Source organism: Leptodactylus fuscus, chromosome 1 (assembly GCF_031893055.1).
Source record: "Leptodactylus fuscus isolate aLepFus1 chromosome 1, aLepFus1.hap2, whole genome shotgun sequence".
NCBI lineage: Eukaryota > Metazoa > Chordata > Amphibia > Anura > Leptodactylidae > Leptodactylus > Leptodactylus fuscus.
Genome location: NC_134265.1, coordinates 25,237,294 through 25,255,954, shown reverse-complemented (window position 1 = coordinate 25,255,954; position 18,661 = coordinate 25,237,294). Strand labels below are relative to the sequence as shown.

The 18,661-nt window shown below is 44.4% G+C and overlaps 1 protein-coding gene across 1 annotated transcript in view; it reads right to left on the bottom strand.

Moving 5' to 3' along the window:
* The window catches only part of SEC11C (SEC11 homolog C, signal peptidase complex subunit), a 28,892-nt gene extending 11,079 nt beyond the window's left edge, over positions 1-17,813 (bottom strand). The window contains 5 exon segments of the mRNA XM_075262374.1: positions 3,343-3,462; positions 4,854-5,003; positions 5,905-6,014; positions 17,627-17,740; positions 17,742-17,813. Of these exon segments, the coding sequence (XP_075118475.1) occupies positions 3,343-3,462; positions 4,854-5,003; positions 5,905-6,014; positions 17,627-17,740; positions 17,742-17,813 (566 nt within the window).
* Between the last annotated feature and the right edge of the window lie 848 nt (positions 17,814-18,661).

Here is an 18,661-nt window from a genome sequence, read left to right as displayed (position 1 = left end):
ACCTTGTAATTCTTTCACTTGGGGGTTAATTGGAGCATTACAGTCTGTAGTGCTCCTATTAACCCCCAAGTACAAGAATTGCAAGTGAGTGGGAAAAAACAGGGAGGGCCAGGCATCCAGAAGCCCCCCTCCCCCAGCCCCCCCCAACCCCCCCCCCCCAGCACTCCAAAACAATAATGGTGTCTGCCAGCTTTAACTGAGGTGCCATTTTACCGGCAATCGCAGGCACCCGGAGCAAGATTCAGGGCCTGCGTGCATTTTTATGGCAGCCGGGAGCCTTGTGAGGCTCCAGCCTGTCATTCTATACTTTCTATTGTAGGCTACTCTATGTAGCCTGCAATAGAAATGCTAGATTTTTGCGATGCATGGTATTAGTGATCAGTCCCCTAGGCCCTAGCCATTAGCTGCTGTGTGCGGCCCTCGCAACAACCTTTTGTTACTCATGTGGCCCTTGGGGTACCCTGAGTGTGACATGCCTGGCGTACAGCATACGTAACACATCTTTATTCTGTGGGTCGGTACGGTTACGGCGTACAGTATAAGTAACATGTGACCTTTATTCTGCAGGTCGGTACGGTTACGGCGTACAGCATACGTAACATATCTTTATTCTGTGGGTCAGTACAGTTACGGCATGCAGGGTACAGTATAAGTAACATGTGACCTTTATTCTGCGGGTCGGTACGGTTACGGCGATACCTCATTTATATTATTTTTTTTTATTTGATACTAATCCTGCAGAACAAAAACACATTTGAGGACATAAATCAATGTTTTTTGCATCGCCATTTTCTGAGAGGCGTAACATTTTTATTTTTCGGTTGACAGAGTTGGTTGAGGGCTTATTTTTTGCGGGACAACATGTGCTTTTTATTGGTACTGTTGTGTGGTGCATATGACTTTTTGACCACTTTTTATAGCATATTTTGTAAGGTGAGATGGCGAAAAATCATTACTTTCCTGTGATCACCGTGTACATTAAATATTATTTCAGTTTTATTGTACAGATTGTTACGGACGCGGCGATACCAAATATGTATTGTTTTTATTAATTTTTATGATATAATTCATTCTCTATAGAAAGAAGAGGATTTTGGGGGCTTTATAACTTTATTGTTTAAAAACACAATTTTTTTTCCCACTTTTTCACATGTCCCTATGGGACACTTGGATCAGTGATGATTTCATCACAATTATGCTCTGTGAGACACAGGCTGCACGTGTCTCACAGGGCATAACAGGAAGTTGAGCTGTGGCACAGCTCACTTCCAGAAGACCCAGCAGGATCAACCAGGTAACGGGAGCTCAGGGTAGCCTGGGGTCACTGGCCAGACCCCAGGTTGCATAGTTAAACATACCGGCACCCCCCACGGCGAGATCTCACCGTGGGGGGTGCCGGGGAGGATTGAACAGCGTAAAACCCTTTGTTTACGGTGGTCATGTTTGACCATCGCAATCAAAGGGTTAAAACCTCTGATAGGTAAAAGCACCGACCGGAGGTTATGGAAAAGGGTGAGAGCTGTCGGTAACAGCTCTCACCCGCTTCCGATTCCGACCGCTCAGCTAGTGAGCGGGCAGAATTACCATGACGTAGTATTACTTCATGGTGCACAAAGTACCTAGTAAGGGGTTAAAAGCACCTGCATCCTCAGAACTTGGTTTTGTATACAGAACTGAAGGGCCGAAGTGTCAAATCTTCAAATGCTTATTTGTAGGATTTAGACAAAGCTGCATGAAGGTGCCAATAAATAGAAAGTTTCCGTAAGGTGCCAGAAAATATCTGCATATGGAGGCATAACAGGAGTTTTGTATTCATCGCCCTGGCTGTAAAATTTTATAAGAGGGTGGCAGGTTAATATCAGCCTTGTTATAGGATCACAGACAGGACGGTATCCATATGACGCGTCCTTAGACTTGGCGTAGAACTTTAATCGCTTTCCTTTCATGTATCCAGACGATAAGCCAACTGCAAGTGAATCCCGAGCCGGAGCCCAGAGAATAGTTAATGCATCCTTGTAAAGGAGACGAGCGGCCACTTAAGGCAACGTTATTTTCATTGCTCCTTAAGAACAAGGCGACGCTGGCGATTGTTCAGCTTGGCGTCGGTGGAGCCACTAAAGCTGAAATGATGTTTTATTCTATTCAGGCTGGGAAGGATTTCTCCGCTTACATAATGCCTGCACGCAACGCTGAATAACATAAAAACGCAATTACCTTTATGGAGGCCACAATGAATGTTAAAAGAGCTGCAAGGACCTTTATTACGGTGACTGCACCAGACGGAGCGAGAAGGAGGAGAGGACTGTGAACAGCTTGACGGATTGATACAGGTATATCACAACAGGACAGGTGCCGCAGTCATGGAGGACTCTCTTAAAGGGAACACGTCCACTTAAAGAGTCAGTAACTCTGCAGCTAACTCAATCTCGTGTAATAGATCGCGTGATTCTAAAGCAAGTTGTAATGCACTTTATTAGGAAATATTGCAAAAAACTCCCGTCTAACATTCCTACAACTAAGTGTCTCGCTTCTTGCTAATTTGCTGTTCCCTCCCTGTTACCAGGGAAGTTCTGTCTTTAGAAACCAAGGCTGAACACAGGAAGTTGGGTGGGGAGGGACAGGTCTCTCATCAGACACTCTACATATCTATACACAGCTTTCCCTGCCTGTACACTACACAGTATGTGTAAGGAGAGTCTATCTACTTCTGACTAGCTGTTTGTGTTTTTGCTGATGGGATGTTAGTCAGCTGTCCCGAATGTACATAGATTTCTCACTTCTTCTGTGTCAGGGATCTTTTTAGCTGCAAAATAACCTGGATTTGCAAACCATTGTCCCTGAATCTCCTATGTTATGGTCATTTGGACTTTGTTTGCAAAGTTACAGTTACTCCAGGCAAAATGACATGCAAAGAAACCAGTAGTAGTAATAATGGATGGGGTACTAAGGAATAGTTTAAATAAACCTGCCCCCAAATTATCATGGAGGTCTATGATACTCTATAGTGCAGAACACATCAGAAGAGAACAAAACAAGTGCAATAGAAGTGATACAGTTGTCAACCAATCTGGTTGTGGCGTTTTTATTTTCTAAAGAGCCTCTAAAGAATAAGAGCTAGAATCTGATTGGTTTATACAGAAACCTACTCCAGCTTTTCTCTCCATTTTGGCTAGGGGTCATAGCAACCTCAAAATATTTCCCTGTAATGGAAATTAATACACAACACGTAAACCAGAGGAAAGTATAAAGGTCAGATGAGAACAGAGATAACCCGAGACCCGAGTAGTAGTTGCTGTGAAGTCGGAGAATGACAAAGATGAGAGGCAGCAGCCCACTACTCACCCTCGTGCTCTGCCCACAACGTCCTTCTTCTCCAACCAGTTCTGTCCTTCCTTATAGAGGCCTCGATCGTCAACTTCATTGTTATCTCCCTTAGTCAAGAACTTAATATCTCCATTCTCTCTAAAAATGTGAAGAATAATCTATGAGAAATTGTGTAATATGCAAATATCCTCTTAATATAATCTACAATCCAGAGTCACAGTAAAAAAAACATTACATTGCTGATCCTGTATTATACTCCAGAGCTGCGCTCACTATTCTGCTGGTACAGTCACTGTGTACATACATTACATTACTTATCCTGTACTGATCCTGAGTTACATCCTGTATTATACTCCAGAGCTGCGCTCACTATTCTGCTGGTACAGTCACAGTGTACATACATTACATTACTTATCCTGTACTGATCCTGAGTTACATCCTGTATTATACTCCAGAGCTGCGCTCACTATTTTGCTGGTAGAGTCACTGTGTACATACATTTCATTACTTATCCTGTATTATACTCCAGAGCTGCGCTCACTATTCTGCTGGTGCAGACACTGTGTACATACATTACATTACTTATCCTGTACTGATCCTGAGTTATATCCTGTATTATACTCCAGAGCTGCGCTCACTATTCTGCTGGTACAGTCACTGTGTACATACATTACATTACTTATCCTGTACTGATCCTGAGTTACATCCTGTATTATACCCCAGAGCTGCGCTTACTATTCTGCTGGTACAGTCACTGTGTACATACATTACTTATCCTGTACTGATCCTGAGTTACATCCTGTATTATACTCCAGAGCTGCTCTCACTATTCTGCTGGTACAGTCACTGTGTACATACATTACATTACTTATCCTGTACTGATCCTGAGTTACATCCTGTATTATACTCCAGAGCTGCGCTCACTATTCTGCTGGTGCAGTCACTGTGTACATACATTACATTACTTATCCTGTACTGATCCTGAGTTACATCCTGTATTATACTCCAGAGCTGCGCTTACTATTCTGCTGGTACAGTCACTGTGTACATACATTACTTATCCTGTACTGATCCTGAGTTACATCCTGTATTATACTCCAGAGCTGCGCTCACTATTCTGCTGGTACAGTCACTGTGTATATACATTACATTACTTATCCTGTACTGATCCTGAGTTACATCCTGTATTATACTACAGAGCTGCGCTCACTATTCTGCTGGTACAGTCACTCTGTACATACATTACATTACTTATCCTGTACTGATCCTGAGTTACATCCTGTATTATACTCCAGAGCAGCATTCACACTTCTGCTAGTGAAAAATCACTTTTCAAAATGCTAATCACTATGTCAAGCTCTGAACAGACATTGTATCAGCTGCAAATATTAGGACCTTTATGCAGTGAAGCTTGCAGTATTGTGAATGCAGCTCTGGAGTGTAATACAGGAATCAAAGGATAGACAACTGTATTCTGCCCTATATTTTCCAGATACCCAAGAGGCTAAAAACAAGGAGAGGCAGGTTACTTTTCATGAACTTTGATGACTCTGTGGACTATCGGGATATCTCTGCCTTCCACTTTAAAGACCACGATCTCTCCGGCACGGATTGGATCCTCCTGGAAGTTGGTGAGGAACAGCAGGTCTCCTCGGTGAAAGGCCGGCTCCATGCTGCCACTGTGGAGACACCAGAGAGGTCACCATCTAACAGAACGCACAGTAACGCAGACACAAGACCTGGCAGCTTCATATAATACAGATATAGCAGCGCCCAACTGGTGACTGAACGTTTTAGAAATGAGAATCTTGTACATTGTGCAGTTAAGGATAAAGATGATGTACTAGGGGCTCCGAGGTATGGCGGTATTATTAGTGCACTGAATGTTGGTACTTACAAAATATGGTTATTTATTTCTAAATTGTTAAGTGGTGCAGACTACATTGGCGCTATATAAATAAAGATCATTATAACTATTGTATGGTAGTATTATACACACTGTATGGGGGTATTATTTAGGCAATGTGTGGCATTATCTCCAAAACATATCACATATTATGGATATGTACAGTATTATGTATGCACCATATGGTATTTACAAACATGTGGCAGTATATTACTGTATTGTATGGTGATATTATATACATATGTATTTTTTATGCACAGTTTGGTGGTATTTATGAAACATTTAGTATATATATTATGGGTATTTATGGTAATATGTACACAACATTTGTAGCTATTATTTATAAACTATACTGTCATATTTATTAAACATTATGGTACAGTATGGTGGCATTATGTATGCACTGTATGAATGCATTATTTACAGACTATATGGTGATACTTACAAAACATATGGGGGGTTTATAGTGGTGTTATGTATGAACTGTATGGTGGTATTTAGGAAACCTATTACATATTATGGTATTATATGGTGGCATTATATATGCACCGTATGGTGGGATTATGGGATTATATACATATCTATATCTATCTATCTATATACTCATCCTATTGATGTACCTATTATTATATCACCCCTATATAGCCCATCCACAACACCCAGCCAGGACCTACCTCAATACAACAACAATGGGGCTCTCACTCCCTGTGACCACGATCAGACCTTTCCAAATCATTAGGGCGGACGATACAATCATGGCAAAGTTAAGGACTTGATAGTAAAGCTGGAGAAGAAAAAGAAAAAGAAATGAAACACAGAAATGAGATCCAGCGATTGATAAAATGTCAGAAAGGATCGGTAACTTCTATAGAAAAAAATGTGACCATTTCTACCTTCATCTATTTCTTTCCTTTGATCCTAAGTAGGCTCAAAATACAATGAAATCTGTGAGAAATATGTAAGAGAAGTAAGGTCAAACTGTCTGCAGCAGGAGCCTCCCCCCACTGTATACTACATGGGCAGGGCTGTAAATAGCACTGTATACTACATGGGCACTGCTGTATATAGCACTGTATACTACATGGGCAGGGCTGTAAATAGCACTGTATACTACATGGGCACTGCTGTAAATAGCACTGTATACTACATGGGCACTGCTGTATATAGCACTGTATATTACATGGGCACTGCTGTAAATAGCACTGTATACTACATGGACACTGCTGTAAATAGCACTGTATACTACATGGGCAGAGCTGTAAATAGCACTGTATACTACATGGGCACTGCTGTAAATAGCACTGTATACTACTTGGGCACTGCTGTAAATAGCACTGTATACTACATGGGCACGGCTGTAAATAACACCTATATACTACATGGGCACTGCTGTATATAGCACTGTATATTACATGGGCACTGCTGTAAATAGCACTGTATACTACATGGGCACTGCTGTAAATAGCACTGTATACTACATGGGCACTGCTGTAAATAGCACTGTATACTACATGGGCACGGCTGTAAATAACACCTATATACTACATGGGCACTGCTGTATATAGCACTGTATATTACATGGGCACTGCTGTAAATAGCACTGTATACTACATGGGCACTGCTGTAAATAGCACTGTATACTACTTGGGCACTGCTGTAAATAGCACTGTATACTACATGGGCACGGCTGTAAATAGCACTGTATACTACATGGGCACTGCTGTGAATAACACTGTATACTACATGGGCACTGCTGTAAATAACACCTATATACTACATGGGCACTGCTGTAAATAGCACTGTATACTACATGGGCACTGCTGTAAATAGCACTGTATACTACATGGGCACTGCTGTGAATAACACTGTATACTACATGGGCACTGCTGTAAATAACACCTATATACTACATGGGCACTGCTGTAAATAGCACTGTATACTACATGGGCACTGCTGTAAATAACACCTATATACTACATGGGCACTGCTGTAAATAGCACTGTATACTACATGGGCACTGCTGTAAATAGCACTGTATACTACATGGGCACTGCTGTAAATAGCACTGTATACTACTTGGGCACTGCTGTAAATAACACTGTATACTACATGGGCACTGCTGTGAATAACACTGTATACTACATGGGCACTGCTGTAAATAACACCTATATACTACATGGGCACTGCTGTAAATAGCACTGTATACTACATGGGCACTGCTGTAAATAACACCTATATACTACATGGGCACTGCTGTAAATAGCACTGTATACTACATGGGCATGGCTGTAAATAGCACTGTATACTACATGGGCACTGGTGTAAACAGCACTGTATACTACATGGGCACTGCTGTAAATAGCACTGTATACTACATGGGCACTGCTGTAAATAGCACTGTATACTACTTGGGCACTGCTGTAAATAGCACTGTATACTACATGGGCACGGCTGTAAATAGCACTGTATACTACATGGGCACTGCTGTAAATAACACCTATATACTACATGGGCACTGCTGTAAATAGCACTGTATACTACATGGGCATGGCTGTAAATAGCACTGTATACTACATGGGCACAGCTGTAAATAGCACTGTATACTACATGGGCATGGCTGTAAATAGCACTGTATACTACATGGGCACGGCTGTAAATAGCACTGTATACTACATGGGCACTGCTGTAAATAACACCTATATACTACATGGGCACTGCTGTAAATAGCACTGTATACTACATGGGCACTGCTGTAAATAGCACTGTATACTACATGGGCACTGGTGTAAACAGCACTGTATACTACATGGGCACTGCTGTAAATAACACCTATATACTACATGGGCACTGCTGTAAATAGCACTGTATACTACATGGGCACTGCTGTAAATAGCACTGTATACTACATGGGCACTGCTGTAAATAACACCTATATACTACATGGGCACTGCTGTAAATAGCACTGTATACTACATGGGCATGGCTGTAAATAGCACTGTATACTACATGGGCACTGGTGTAAACAGCACTGTATACTACATGGGCACTGCTGTAAATAACACTATATACTACATGGGCACTGCTGTGAATGGCCATTTATATATATTATATCAGCAGATACGAGTCCCTGACCTGACCAGCGGATACTCAGAGCCCGATATTCCTATCGAGTGTATTTTTACGTGATCAGCGATGGCTCTTTATGAGAAGTTGTTTTTCCGCAGCTGGCACCGCGCCCTCCGACTCCGCTACTGTTAATGAAAAGTCATTCAATAATTGGCGCCGGAATGAATCATTGAAGTTTGGCAGGAGCGGTGTGCGGATCTCAGGCTGAATGCTGATGAATGACTACAGTCCTACAATGGGCCGTGTGTCAGGCCTCACCACAGACACTCAGATTTCTATTCTGATATTATAGATCTGTAAACCCGATACAGCCAACGTGAGGACGGGAAAACCGCGCCAGCTCCAGAGTTACCCAGGAAACGGCCCTCATTACAGCCCGTCTGTGCCAGCGCAATTTATAGGACACGCTCAGGACAGCGCGGTCTACAGAGAGTAGCGGCACATACTAGTTTAACTCCTTGTAGCCTGCGTGTGAATAAACCTAATAGGGGTTTCCGTAGCTGGAGGATGGCGGTCTATGTGCCCTATTAGATTGTAGGGTTACGCAAGAGTACGATTAATAAGCCCCATTGTATATGAGGCCAAGCACGGGTGCAAACCCGCAGTGCAAGGCCAGGTCTCGGCTTCGGTTTTTATACAGGCGGGTTTATGGAGAGGATTTTGAAGCAGAAGACCATGACAAATTCCTTTCTAAATGCCACGTTGCGAACGTAAGCTAAGGGCGTGCGCTCACGTACCAATAGTCGTCCTCATAGCCTATGGTCCTGGAAGTCCATTTTAGTATTAGCTCTGCAGTGTTTCACAGGTGTGACATGGGTGCAAGTGCTAGAAATGGGTGACCGGATCGGCAATAGCAAATTTTTAACTGCAGTTGGTGCAGTTTCCAGGACCTTTGGTGAAATCATCCTCACAGGCTAAGGTCCTGGAAAGTCAATTTTAGTGTTTGCACTGCAGTGTTTTGCAGGTGTGATATGGGTACAGCTGCTAGACATAGGCACAAGTACTAGTTGGTGCAGATTCCAGGACCTTTGGTGAAATCATCCTCACAGTCTAGGGACCTGGAAGGTCAATTTTAGTATTATCACTGCAGTGTTTTCAGAAAAAGGTGCTAGACAGAGATGACATCAGCAATAGCAAATTTCAGAGAGCAAATGGTGCAGTTTCCAGGACCTTTGGTGAAATCATCCTCACAGTCTAGGGTCCCGGAAGGTCAATTTTAGCTCTGCAGTGTTTTCAGAAACAAGCTCTGGACATAGGTGGCCATGTCAATTTGCAAAAGCAAATTTTAGGGTGCAACTGCTGCAGTTTGCAGGACCTTTGCAGAAAGCATCCTCACCCTCTAGGATCCAGGAAGGTCAATTTTAATATTAGCTCTACAATGTTTTGCAGATGCGACATGGGTACAGCTGCTAGACAAGGTCAATTTTAGTATTAGCTCTGCAGTGCTTTGCAGAAACAGGTGCTAGACCAGAGGTGACAACATCAGCAATAGCAAATTTTAAACTGCAGTTGGTGCAGTTTCCAGGACCTTTGGTGAAATCATCCTCACAGACTAGGGTCCTGGAAAGTCAATTTTAGTGTTTGCACTGCAGTGTTTTGCAGGTGTGATATGGGTACAGCCACTAGACATAGGCACTAGAGGTAGTGGGTACAGCTGCTAGACATAGGCACAAGTACTAGTTGGTGCAGTTTCCAGGACCTTTGGTGAAATCATCCTCACAGTCTAGGGTCCTGGAAGGTCAATTTTAGCTCTGCAGTGTTTTCAGAAACAAGCTCTAGAAGACATAGGTGGCAATTCAATTTGCAAAAGCAAATTTTAGGGTGCAATTGCTGCAGTTTCCAGGACCTTTGCAGAAATCATCCTCACAATCTAGGGTCCAGGAAGGACAATTTTAATATTAGCTCTACAATGTTTTGCAGATGCGACATGGGTACAGCTGCTAGACAAGGTCAATTTTAGTTTTAGCTTTGCAGAAACAGGTGCTAGACCAGAGGTGACAACATCAGCAATAGCAAATTTTAAACCGCAGTTGGTGCAGTTTCCAGGACCTTTGGTGAAATCATCCTCACAGAGTAGGATCCTGGAAAGTCAATTTTAGTGTTTGCACTGCAGTGTTTTGCAGGTGTGATATGAGTACAGCTGCTAGACATAGGCACTAGAGGTAGTGGGTAAAGCTGCTAGACATAGGCGCAAGTACTAGTTGGTGCAGATCCAGGACCTTTGGTGAAACCCTCCTCACAGTCTAGGGTCCTGGAAGGTCAATTTTAGCTCTGCAGTGTTTTCAGAAACAAGCTCTAGACATAGGTGGCAATGTCAATTTGCAAAAGCAAATTTTAGGGTGCAATTGCTGCAGTTTGCAGGACCTTTGCAGAAAGCATCCTCACCCTCTACAGCTGCTAGACAAGGTCAATTTTCGTATTAGCTCTGCAGTGCTTTGCAGAAACAAGTGCTAGACCAGAGGTGACAACATCAGCAATAGCAAATTTTAAACTGTAGTTGGTGCAGTTTCCAGGACCTTTGGTAAAATCATGATCACTGTGTAAGGTCCTGTAAGCTCAATTTTAGAATGAGCTCCGTAGAGTTTTCAGGAAAACGGTGCTAGATAGCAATAGCAAATTTCAGAGAGCAAATGGTGCAGTTTCCAGGACCTTTGGCAAAATCATCCGTCAGTCTAGGGTCCGGGAAGGTCAATTTTAGTATTAGCTCTGCAGTGCTTTGCAGAAACAGATGCTAGACATGGGTACAGGTGCCAGACATGGGTAACAGCATCAGTAATAGCAGATTGTAAAGGCCGGAGTGTTGCTTTAACACTAGGGGTATTCAGGGCTTTCAGAGCTATTGGAAATGTTATGGAACTGAAACACAAAGTATATTAGACAGTCGATTCATGAAGACGTCGCCTTTAAGAAATGAAGCCAGTTGATCGTCCTATGACGGAATAAGTAGAAATGAATTATTACCTGGTGGACGCCCTGGGTCCAGGACAGGGCTATGATGTCCATCAGTCCTAGCAGAGCTTACAGACGGGGGTATTACTGGCATTTGTCTGGGTAAGGACACTGCAGTACAGGCTGAGATGACAAATCTCTAGTACACTGCAAAGGCTGATGCCAGATGAGGGATCTCCAACCTTCATCTGTCAGGTCGGGCAGCGGGAGACATTTACAACCGGCGGTCTTGGCTGCACTGCAGCTGTCAGACATTGAGCGTCGCTGAGAAATGCATCATTTACTGTCTGATATTATGTATTACATCTGCTTATTGTACAGCAAATGGACATCCCGTAATAGGATAGCACCCACTGGGCTCGTACGTCTGCAAAAAACTGAGATATACCAAATATTTCCCTGTAAAGCTATATACCATCCGCTCAGGTTCTCCTGCGGGTATATAGACATCAAGCACAATGTGACAGACCCTCTGTCGAAAATTATGCAGGTTACCCCAAGTCTCATGCCACAGCTCAAGGACACGGTAACCAACAAACTTTGCATAAATCAATAGTGTAAGTGAATATAAGAAACTTTGTATTAGATCTTATCCACTTATCAGACTCCATTCCCTCTTATGAATCCATCTTGGTCTTCCAAGACGGACTGTTAGTCCACTGAAGTCTTAGATTGCATGTGCCCTGCATGGTGAGACAAAGAGAGCAGAGACACATGCATAGATATGTTGCAGCTACTAATATGTTCTTCTCTCTCACCCCAAGTGCTTCATTCTAGTCTGTTGAATCTCATCGGACTCCTCTCTGGTGCTCCCGGTGCCTGCACAATTCTTATATACCCAGACTTTACTGCTCATGCGCTGGTGTGTTGCATGCCAACTGAAGCCAAGGTGTAGGCCCATCAGTATAAAGGTATATCTATTCCGGACACATATGGCTTTACTACAAGGCGATATGGGACGCTAAACCCCCCCCCGGTCCGTAATGTCCCAAATCGTCCCTTTAATACTGCTCAGGCCTGCTGTATAATGGCCCCCATGCTGCTGCTGTCTCTAAGTTTCTTCTCCATGTGCAGTCTATGGGAGACATCTTGGCAGCTAGCCTCCACCACCAGGTCTAGGAAAACCGAGAATTAGAGATAGGTCCTGCAGATGGGAAAACTGCGAATAAATGCAGAATATTCGTCATATAATGGAAAGACATCGTGTGATCTCGCACACATATGGCAGCGTTATTTGTACGTTTAGGTTCGCCCTATCCATCTGGCTTGGCACGAGGAATATTTATATGGCCATACATTAGGTTGGGCTGGCTATTATAAATGAACTAATGCATTGATAAAGTGACCCAACGGTCTGTGTGCCATATAATACCGCCCTCCATTCCTCATGCAGCGACACAGCCTCCCCAATGACAGTGACGGATGGCGGCTGCTTACCGCCAAGTTGCAGGTTGTTGCACAGATGATACAGATATTGATTGTTTGGAGGCTGAGCGGAGCGCCGCTCTGTGCCACGAATGACAAACACTCTCATTAAGACTTTGTCGTCTAGTCAAGTAGTGACATAATTGGGGTGACCCTCCCCGGCACCTCTTATATACTTTCTTCTAAGCCACGGACGGTGCCCCGAGCAGCTCAGGTCTGGCTTCTATAACCTCCGGTCCACGACAAGGGGCGCTGTGTTGTATTGAAATGTAGTCCCATCGACGGTCCCATGTGGAGGATACGGGCTGTCCAAAAGAGAGGTCACGTGTCCGACTATTTTAGGGCGCAATTTGGCGAAACATTGCGTGCGATTTTGGTTTCGCAACACCTATCAGATATCAAAAGAAATTTGCAGACGTATCAAGACCTTTACGTCGCCCCATTAAAAGTCGCCACCAGAGTCGCCATCTTGCGACAGCGAATGTACACGCGGATATTGTAGGATTCTTAATTAACCCTTCATTATCCATCTTCCCCTGCACTGACACCAAGCACAGGTCTTGCCCCCTGGCAATAAAACCTTGTGCAGCCGCCCTCGATGTCCCTGCCTGACCCTGGCCTGCCACGTCGTAGGGGGATACCGCTAAAGCAGCGCCGTAGCACGAGTTTGTTTTACTCCACGCTGACAGTCTCCTTTTCTTCATCCCGCAGTAACTAGGCAGGAATTATTTGTGTAAAAGCCTCTTTAGAGCAGCTCCGCGGGGAGAGCGGTTGAAAAGGCGCCGAAAACAATACAAAACACTCCGACGTTACCTGCATTGTAATGCGGCTAAATACATCAGAAAACGAGCGCCGGCCTGCTGAGACTTGAGGAACGGCTAAGAAGTCTGTGATAGATTGCTTAGTGCCAGGCGACTCACCGGGGGCTTTAATCATAGCTTACGGCAGAGGTCTGGGCCCACGTCGCTGCCGCCGCTGATATAGCCGCAGCGCTCTACGCCGTAACATTAACAGGGCTGTCCGACTGAAACACCCCCCTTTCCCAACCATTGGGAGGTTCGGCTACTCAAAACTGTGGCAAACAGCGGCCACAATTCCCCCGCAGCGTCAAAATACGGTATTATATGGTCGCCTGTCGACAGGTAAATGTTTAATGGGGGGGTGCAAAGGAAAACTCAGATTTTCCAGAACCGATTTATTATATTGCACGTTGAACATTTGCAAGATTTGGACTCTGTTCAGGTCCAAAGCTGCATTCAAAATTCTCCAGGGTTCTTTAGGATTTAGTCTCTGATCACACTCAAAGCTGCATTCAAATTTTTGCAGGTTTCGTAGGGATTTAGTGCACATGGCAAGCACACCGAGCCAATCATTTCACCAAACCCTGCATTTTCACGGCCCAATGCAAAACTCAGGACACCTTGTTCATCCATGTGTCATACATCACAGTCCGAAGACACGCAAGTGGTCGTGTGCATGTTCAGGACCAAAGCGGCATTCAACATTTTTGCTGGGTTCTTCAGGATTTATCCTCTGTTCACAGGCAAAGCTGCATTCAAAATTTTGCAGGTTTCTTCGGGATTTAGTCTCTGGTCAGGACCAAAGCTGCATTAAAAATTCTAAATTTACTTTGGGTGTGAATAGAGAAGACCCAACGTCAGTGCAAGATGACAGTCAGAGGATACTGAAACTGTATCATTGCATGTAATTATGGCACTGTTCATCCAGATCCTCCTGTAACATAATGCCTATAGTCAGACAGATTACAGAAGGTAGTAGGGGTGGAGGGGACTGCAGAAAGCTGGGTAATGACTTCCACATGCACGGGGTTCTGTGACATTTCTGGAGGATCCATTGTCTATAGGCATCATAATCAGTAGCCGAAGCTCAGAAAAAAAATGGCCGCACACCTTAAAGGGAGTGTGTCATCAGAATGCAGCCTATCAGCCCAACCCCGCAGATACATAGGTTGGGGTCACCTGAATCAAACCATGTTTTCCCCGTACGAATCGGTGTCTCCGCTGCCGAGATATGGCCGTTTTGTCAATATGCAAATGAGCTGTCAGGGGCAATGGCAGCCTCCGCGTTACTTCAAAGAGCTGACAAAAACAGCGATATCTCCGCAACGGAGGCAGCGATTCACAAGGGGAAAACACTGTCTGAATCAGGTGAGCCTAACCTATCTATCTACAGGGCTGGGAGATACGCTAGGGTCTGGTTACACACTCCCTTTAAGTAAGCTTAACTCAACACCAACGTCTACATGGGAAAAGGTGCCTGTGTGTACAGGTGTGTATATGAACAGGGAAAGTCAAGGACAAGGCTCCTCATTGTCCAGATCTCCACTTGCCACCGGCGAATGGAAACCGGTCCTGATGAAGGACAACTGACAAAAAGGCGCGGGCTCCATTGATCCATACGTGGCGGATTTTTCTGCTGCAAATCCGCAGGCTCACTAAAAATTGCTGCAAGTCTACCAGAAGTGTCGACCATGCCGCAGCGGGTGACACTACTGCACACATGGGCAGCACAGCTCATCCAGGGTCCGCCCCTTTATCGCGTCCACGTGGGGTTGTTTTTGTGACATTCCCCTTTAAGCAATCCGGTTTTCCTCGGCTGTTCGCACCCACAGACATCCCTGCCTCCTTGTTAAAAAAGAAAAACAGGCACAGATGACAGCAGGGGGGCGAAGTGGAGGAGAAGAGCTCCAGCAGAGACATTTTTGGATGTAGGGTAAAGCACACAATGCATAGACGATCGACTCCAATCACTCCACATGCTGCAGCATGTACTAGAATAATAAATGTCCGCTGTATAAGTTATGGCGGAATATTAGGCGGTTCTACCCTATAAACTATGAGGCGGTTCTACCCTATAAACTATCATGGCTTTTATGTGGCATGCTGGGAAAATTATAGACATTATGGATGATGCGTGCGCGGCGCAGGAGAAATCTACGGAACGACTCTAATGTTCCTGAAATTTAATAAGGCCAGACGCTGATACGATACAGGGCACTCAGTCATGGCGGGCGGAAAGGGGACGAACGCGGCGGGATATTTCCTATTAACCATCTGTACGAACAAGGGCGTACGCTGCTGTATATAAGGGAATTGCACAGGGCTCACGTATGGAATATCAGGCGCCATATGGTGCGATGACCACCATGCCCTGTGTGTATTGACACCTATCGCCATCAGGAATTTTTCAGCAATATGCTTTATGTGTGATTGGACCAAACAGGACAGCCTTCACTCCGAACACATCAGTGAACCCGGGCCGCCCGTGATGTCCTCATAACAATTAACTTGCATGGGACTGACCCCATGGAGTAACGCGCCGCTCATTCTGACACGTAAACACGTGTCAGAGCGAGGCAATTCCAAACAGATCCCATTGACTTCAATGGCTGCCGGCTTATGCGCGCTAAACACTGAACTCAATGGGAGGCTTTTTTACCTATTGCCTTCAATGTGATACACGCGTAAGCCGGCGCCCATTGAAGTCAATGGGATCTGTTTCAAAGCGCCGTGCTCTGACACGTGTTTACGTGTCAGAATGAGCGGCACGTTACTCCGTGGGAACGGGGCCTAACAGGTCATGTGATTGATGAACGTGACATCACTGACCTGTGAAGCTGAAGTGGCTTTCACTGGAGCAACGTGGACACTTTGATCAGCTGATCTGAATCGGACCCCACTATATATATATATATATATATATATATATATACCACTCTTGACAGGCAACATTGACAAAGATTTAGGCTATAATTAGGGTTGAGCCGATCTTGAGATTTCAGGATCGATTTTAAAATCTAATTTCTGATCATTTTCCAGCCGATCCCGATTGTGAAATTAACTCCATCACCGATCGGGATCCGATCTTTCCCGATCCCTCAACCCTAGTCAATGCTTCTCTATGGGAAAAGTCACTTTTAGGGTTGAGCCGATCTTGAGATTTCATAATCCGATTTCCGATCATGGTGGCTCAGTGGTCAGCACTGCAGCCTTGCAGCACTCGAGTCCTAGGTTCAAATCCTGCCAAGGGCAACATCTGCAAGGAGTTTGCGTGGGTTTCCTCCAGGTACTCCGGTTTCCTCCCACACACCAAAGACATACTGACAGGGAATGTAGATTGTGAGCCCTATATGGGACAGTGACTGTCAATATCTGTAAAGCGCTGCGGAATATGATGGCGCTATACAAGTAAGCATAATAAATACATAATTTTCCAGCGGATCGATCCGATCTTTTCCGAACCTGATCGCTCAACCCTAGCTATGACCACAAGGTCCAGGCCTGCGGTGACAGACGAACACATGATTTTGACGGTACTTACCCGGCCACTCCAGATGGGTGGGATTTAGGTAACATACAGGCACTGGATCATATATACTTACCCTTATGGTTCATATGTGTTTATAGGCACTATATATATATATATATATATATATATATATATATATATATATATATATATATATATATATATATATATATACACACGTATGAACCATAAGGCTAAGTATATATGATCCAGTGCCTGTAATATCTATATACATACATACATATATATTGTATTTGAGACAGATAGAGATATAAGGTGCAGACAGGAGTAATCTAAAATATATAACATTATAAGATCATACATATATAGACATAATATATATATATATATATATATATATATATATATATATATATAGAGGAGTGATCTATTACATGTAATAAGATGAAATATATCCCATACAATACAAGATACCAGTAATAATACTATACTATACTATATATATTCCAGCAGTGACCAGTGCCAATGATAAAAGTTACTGTTGTGTGAGTGTGGCTCCTGAGTGTGGCCCCTGGTGTGTGGCCCCCGGCCAGTCCTGTCCCTCACCTGCCGCTTGTTCATTCTCCGTAGATCCCCGAACACATCCATGTCTATGGCTTGCATGGATCTCCAGAGCCGGGGGGTTCGGTGGCAGCTGCTGCCACTATCCAGGAGCTGGCAGGAGGAGAGGAGGCGCCTGCCGCTGCCAACATCCCCTCCCCGGCACCCCCTGCTCCATGTGGTACTCGTTCATAGGCCGCTCGCAAGGCGTCACGGGAAGTGTAGTCTTGGCGGGCGGTGGCTGTGCGCTCTAGAGCCCGGGAAGAACTACACCTCCCATGATGCATTGCGCGGGTTTCACTACATAAAGGAACCAGCGAGGGGAGGGGGTGGGGGGAGAGAGAGGGGCAGGTGCAGCCCGGAGAGTTGTCATGGGAAGGCTTCTGGTGCCTGGGAAAGTTGTGTGGACTGTAAAACGACTCTCACAAGGCTGGGCACCCAGCTTTCCCAAGCTCAAGAACAGAATATTGGGCTAGACTGCTGTAGGCACAATGGCAGGTCAGGAGCCTGGGAATGTTGGGTGACCCCAGACTATAACACTGACATAAACATTCAGGGAGCCGTCACACGGAGTAAACACGCGTGTATTTTTGCAAAATACACGTGTAAAAATAAGACTCCCATTGACTTCAATGACATTTTACAGGCATATTTTTACACGTGTAAAAAATATCATTGAAGTCAATGGGAGTCTTATTTTTACACGTGTATTTTGCAACAATACACGCGCGTTTATTCCGTGTGAAGGCTCCGCAGTTTGTGGAAACAGACTAGGACCATGTTCACACATATTTTTTTTCAGTGCAGTTTTCAGCATGAATACCACAATGACAGCCATGGAGAAAACGCTCTTGCGCTGAGATCTGGAGGGGGACTAAAACAATGGCGTCCATGTGTGACCAGCATGAAAAACACGGCAAGGGCCACAGGGTGACATATATATATAATAATAAGAAGCCACGGCACTTTAAGGGCATCTTCACGCCGTGGAATTTGGTACAAAGGAGTCCAAATTTGTATTGTTCGGACCCCTCTGCCTCA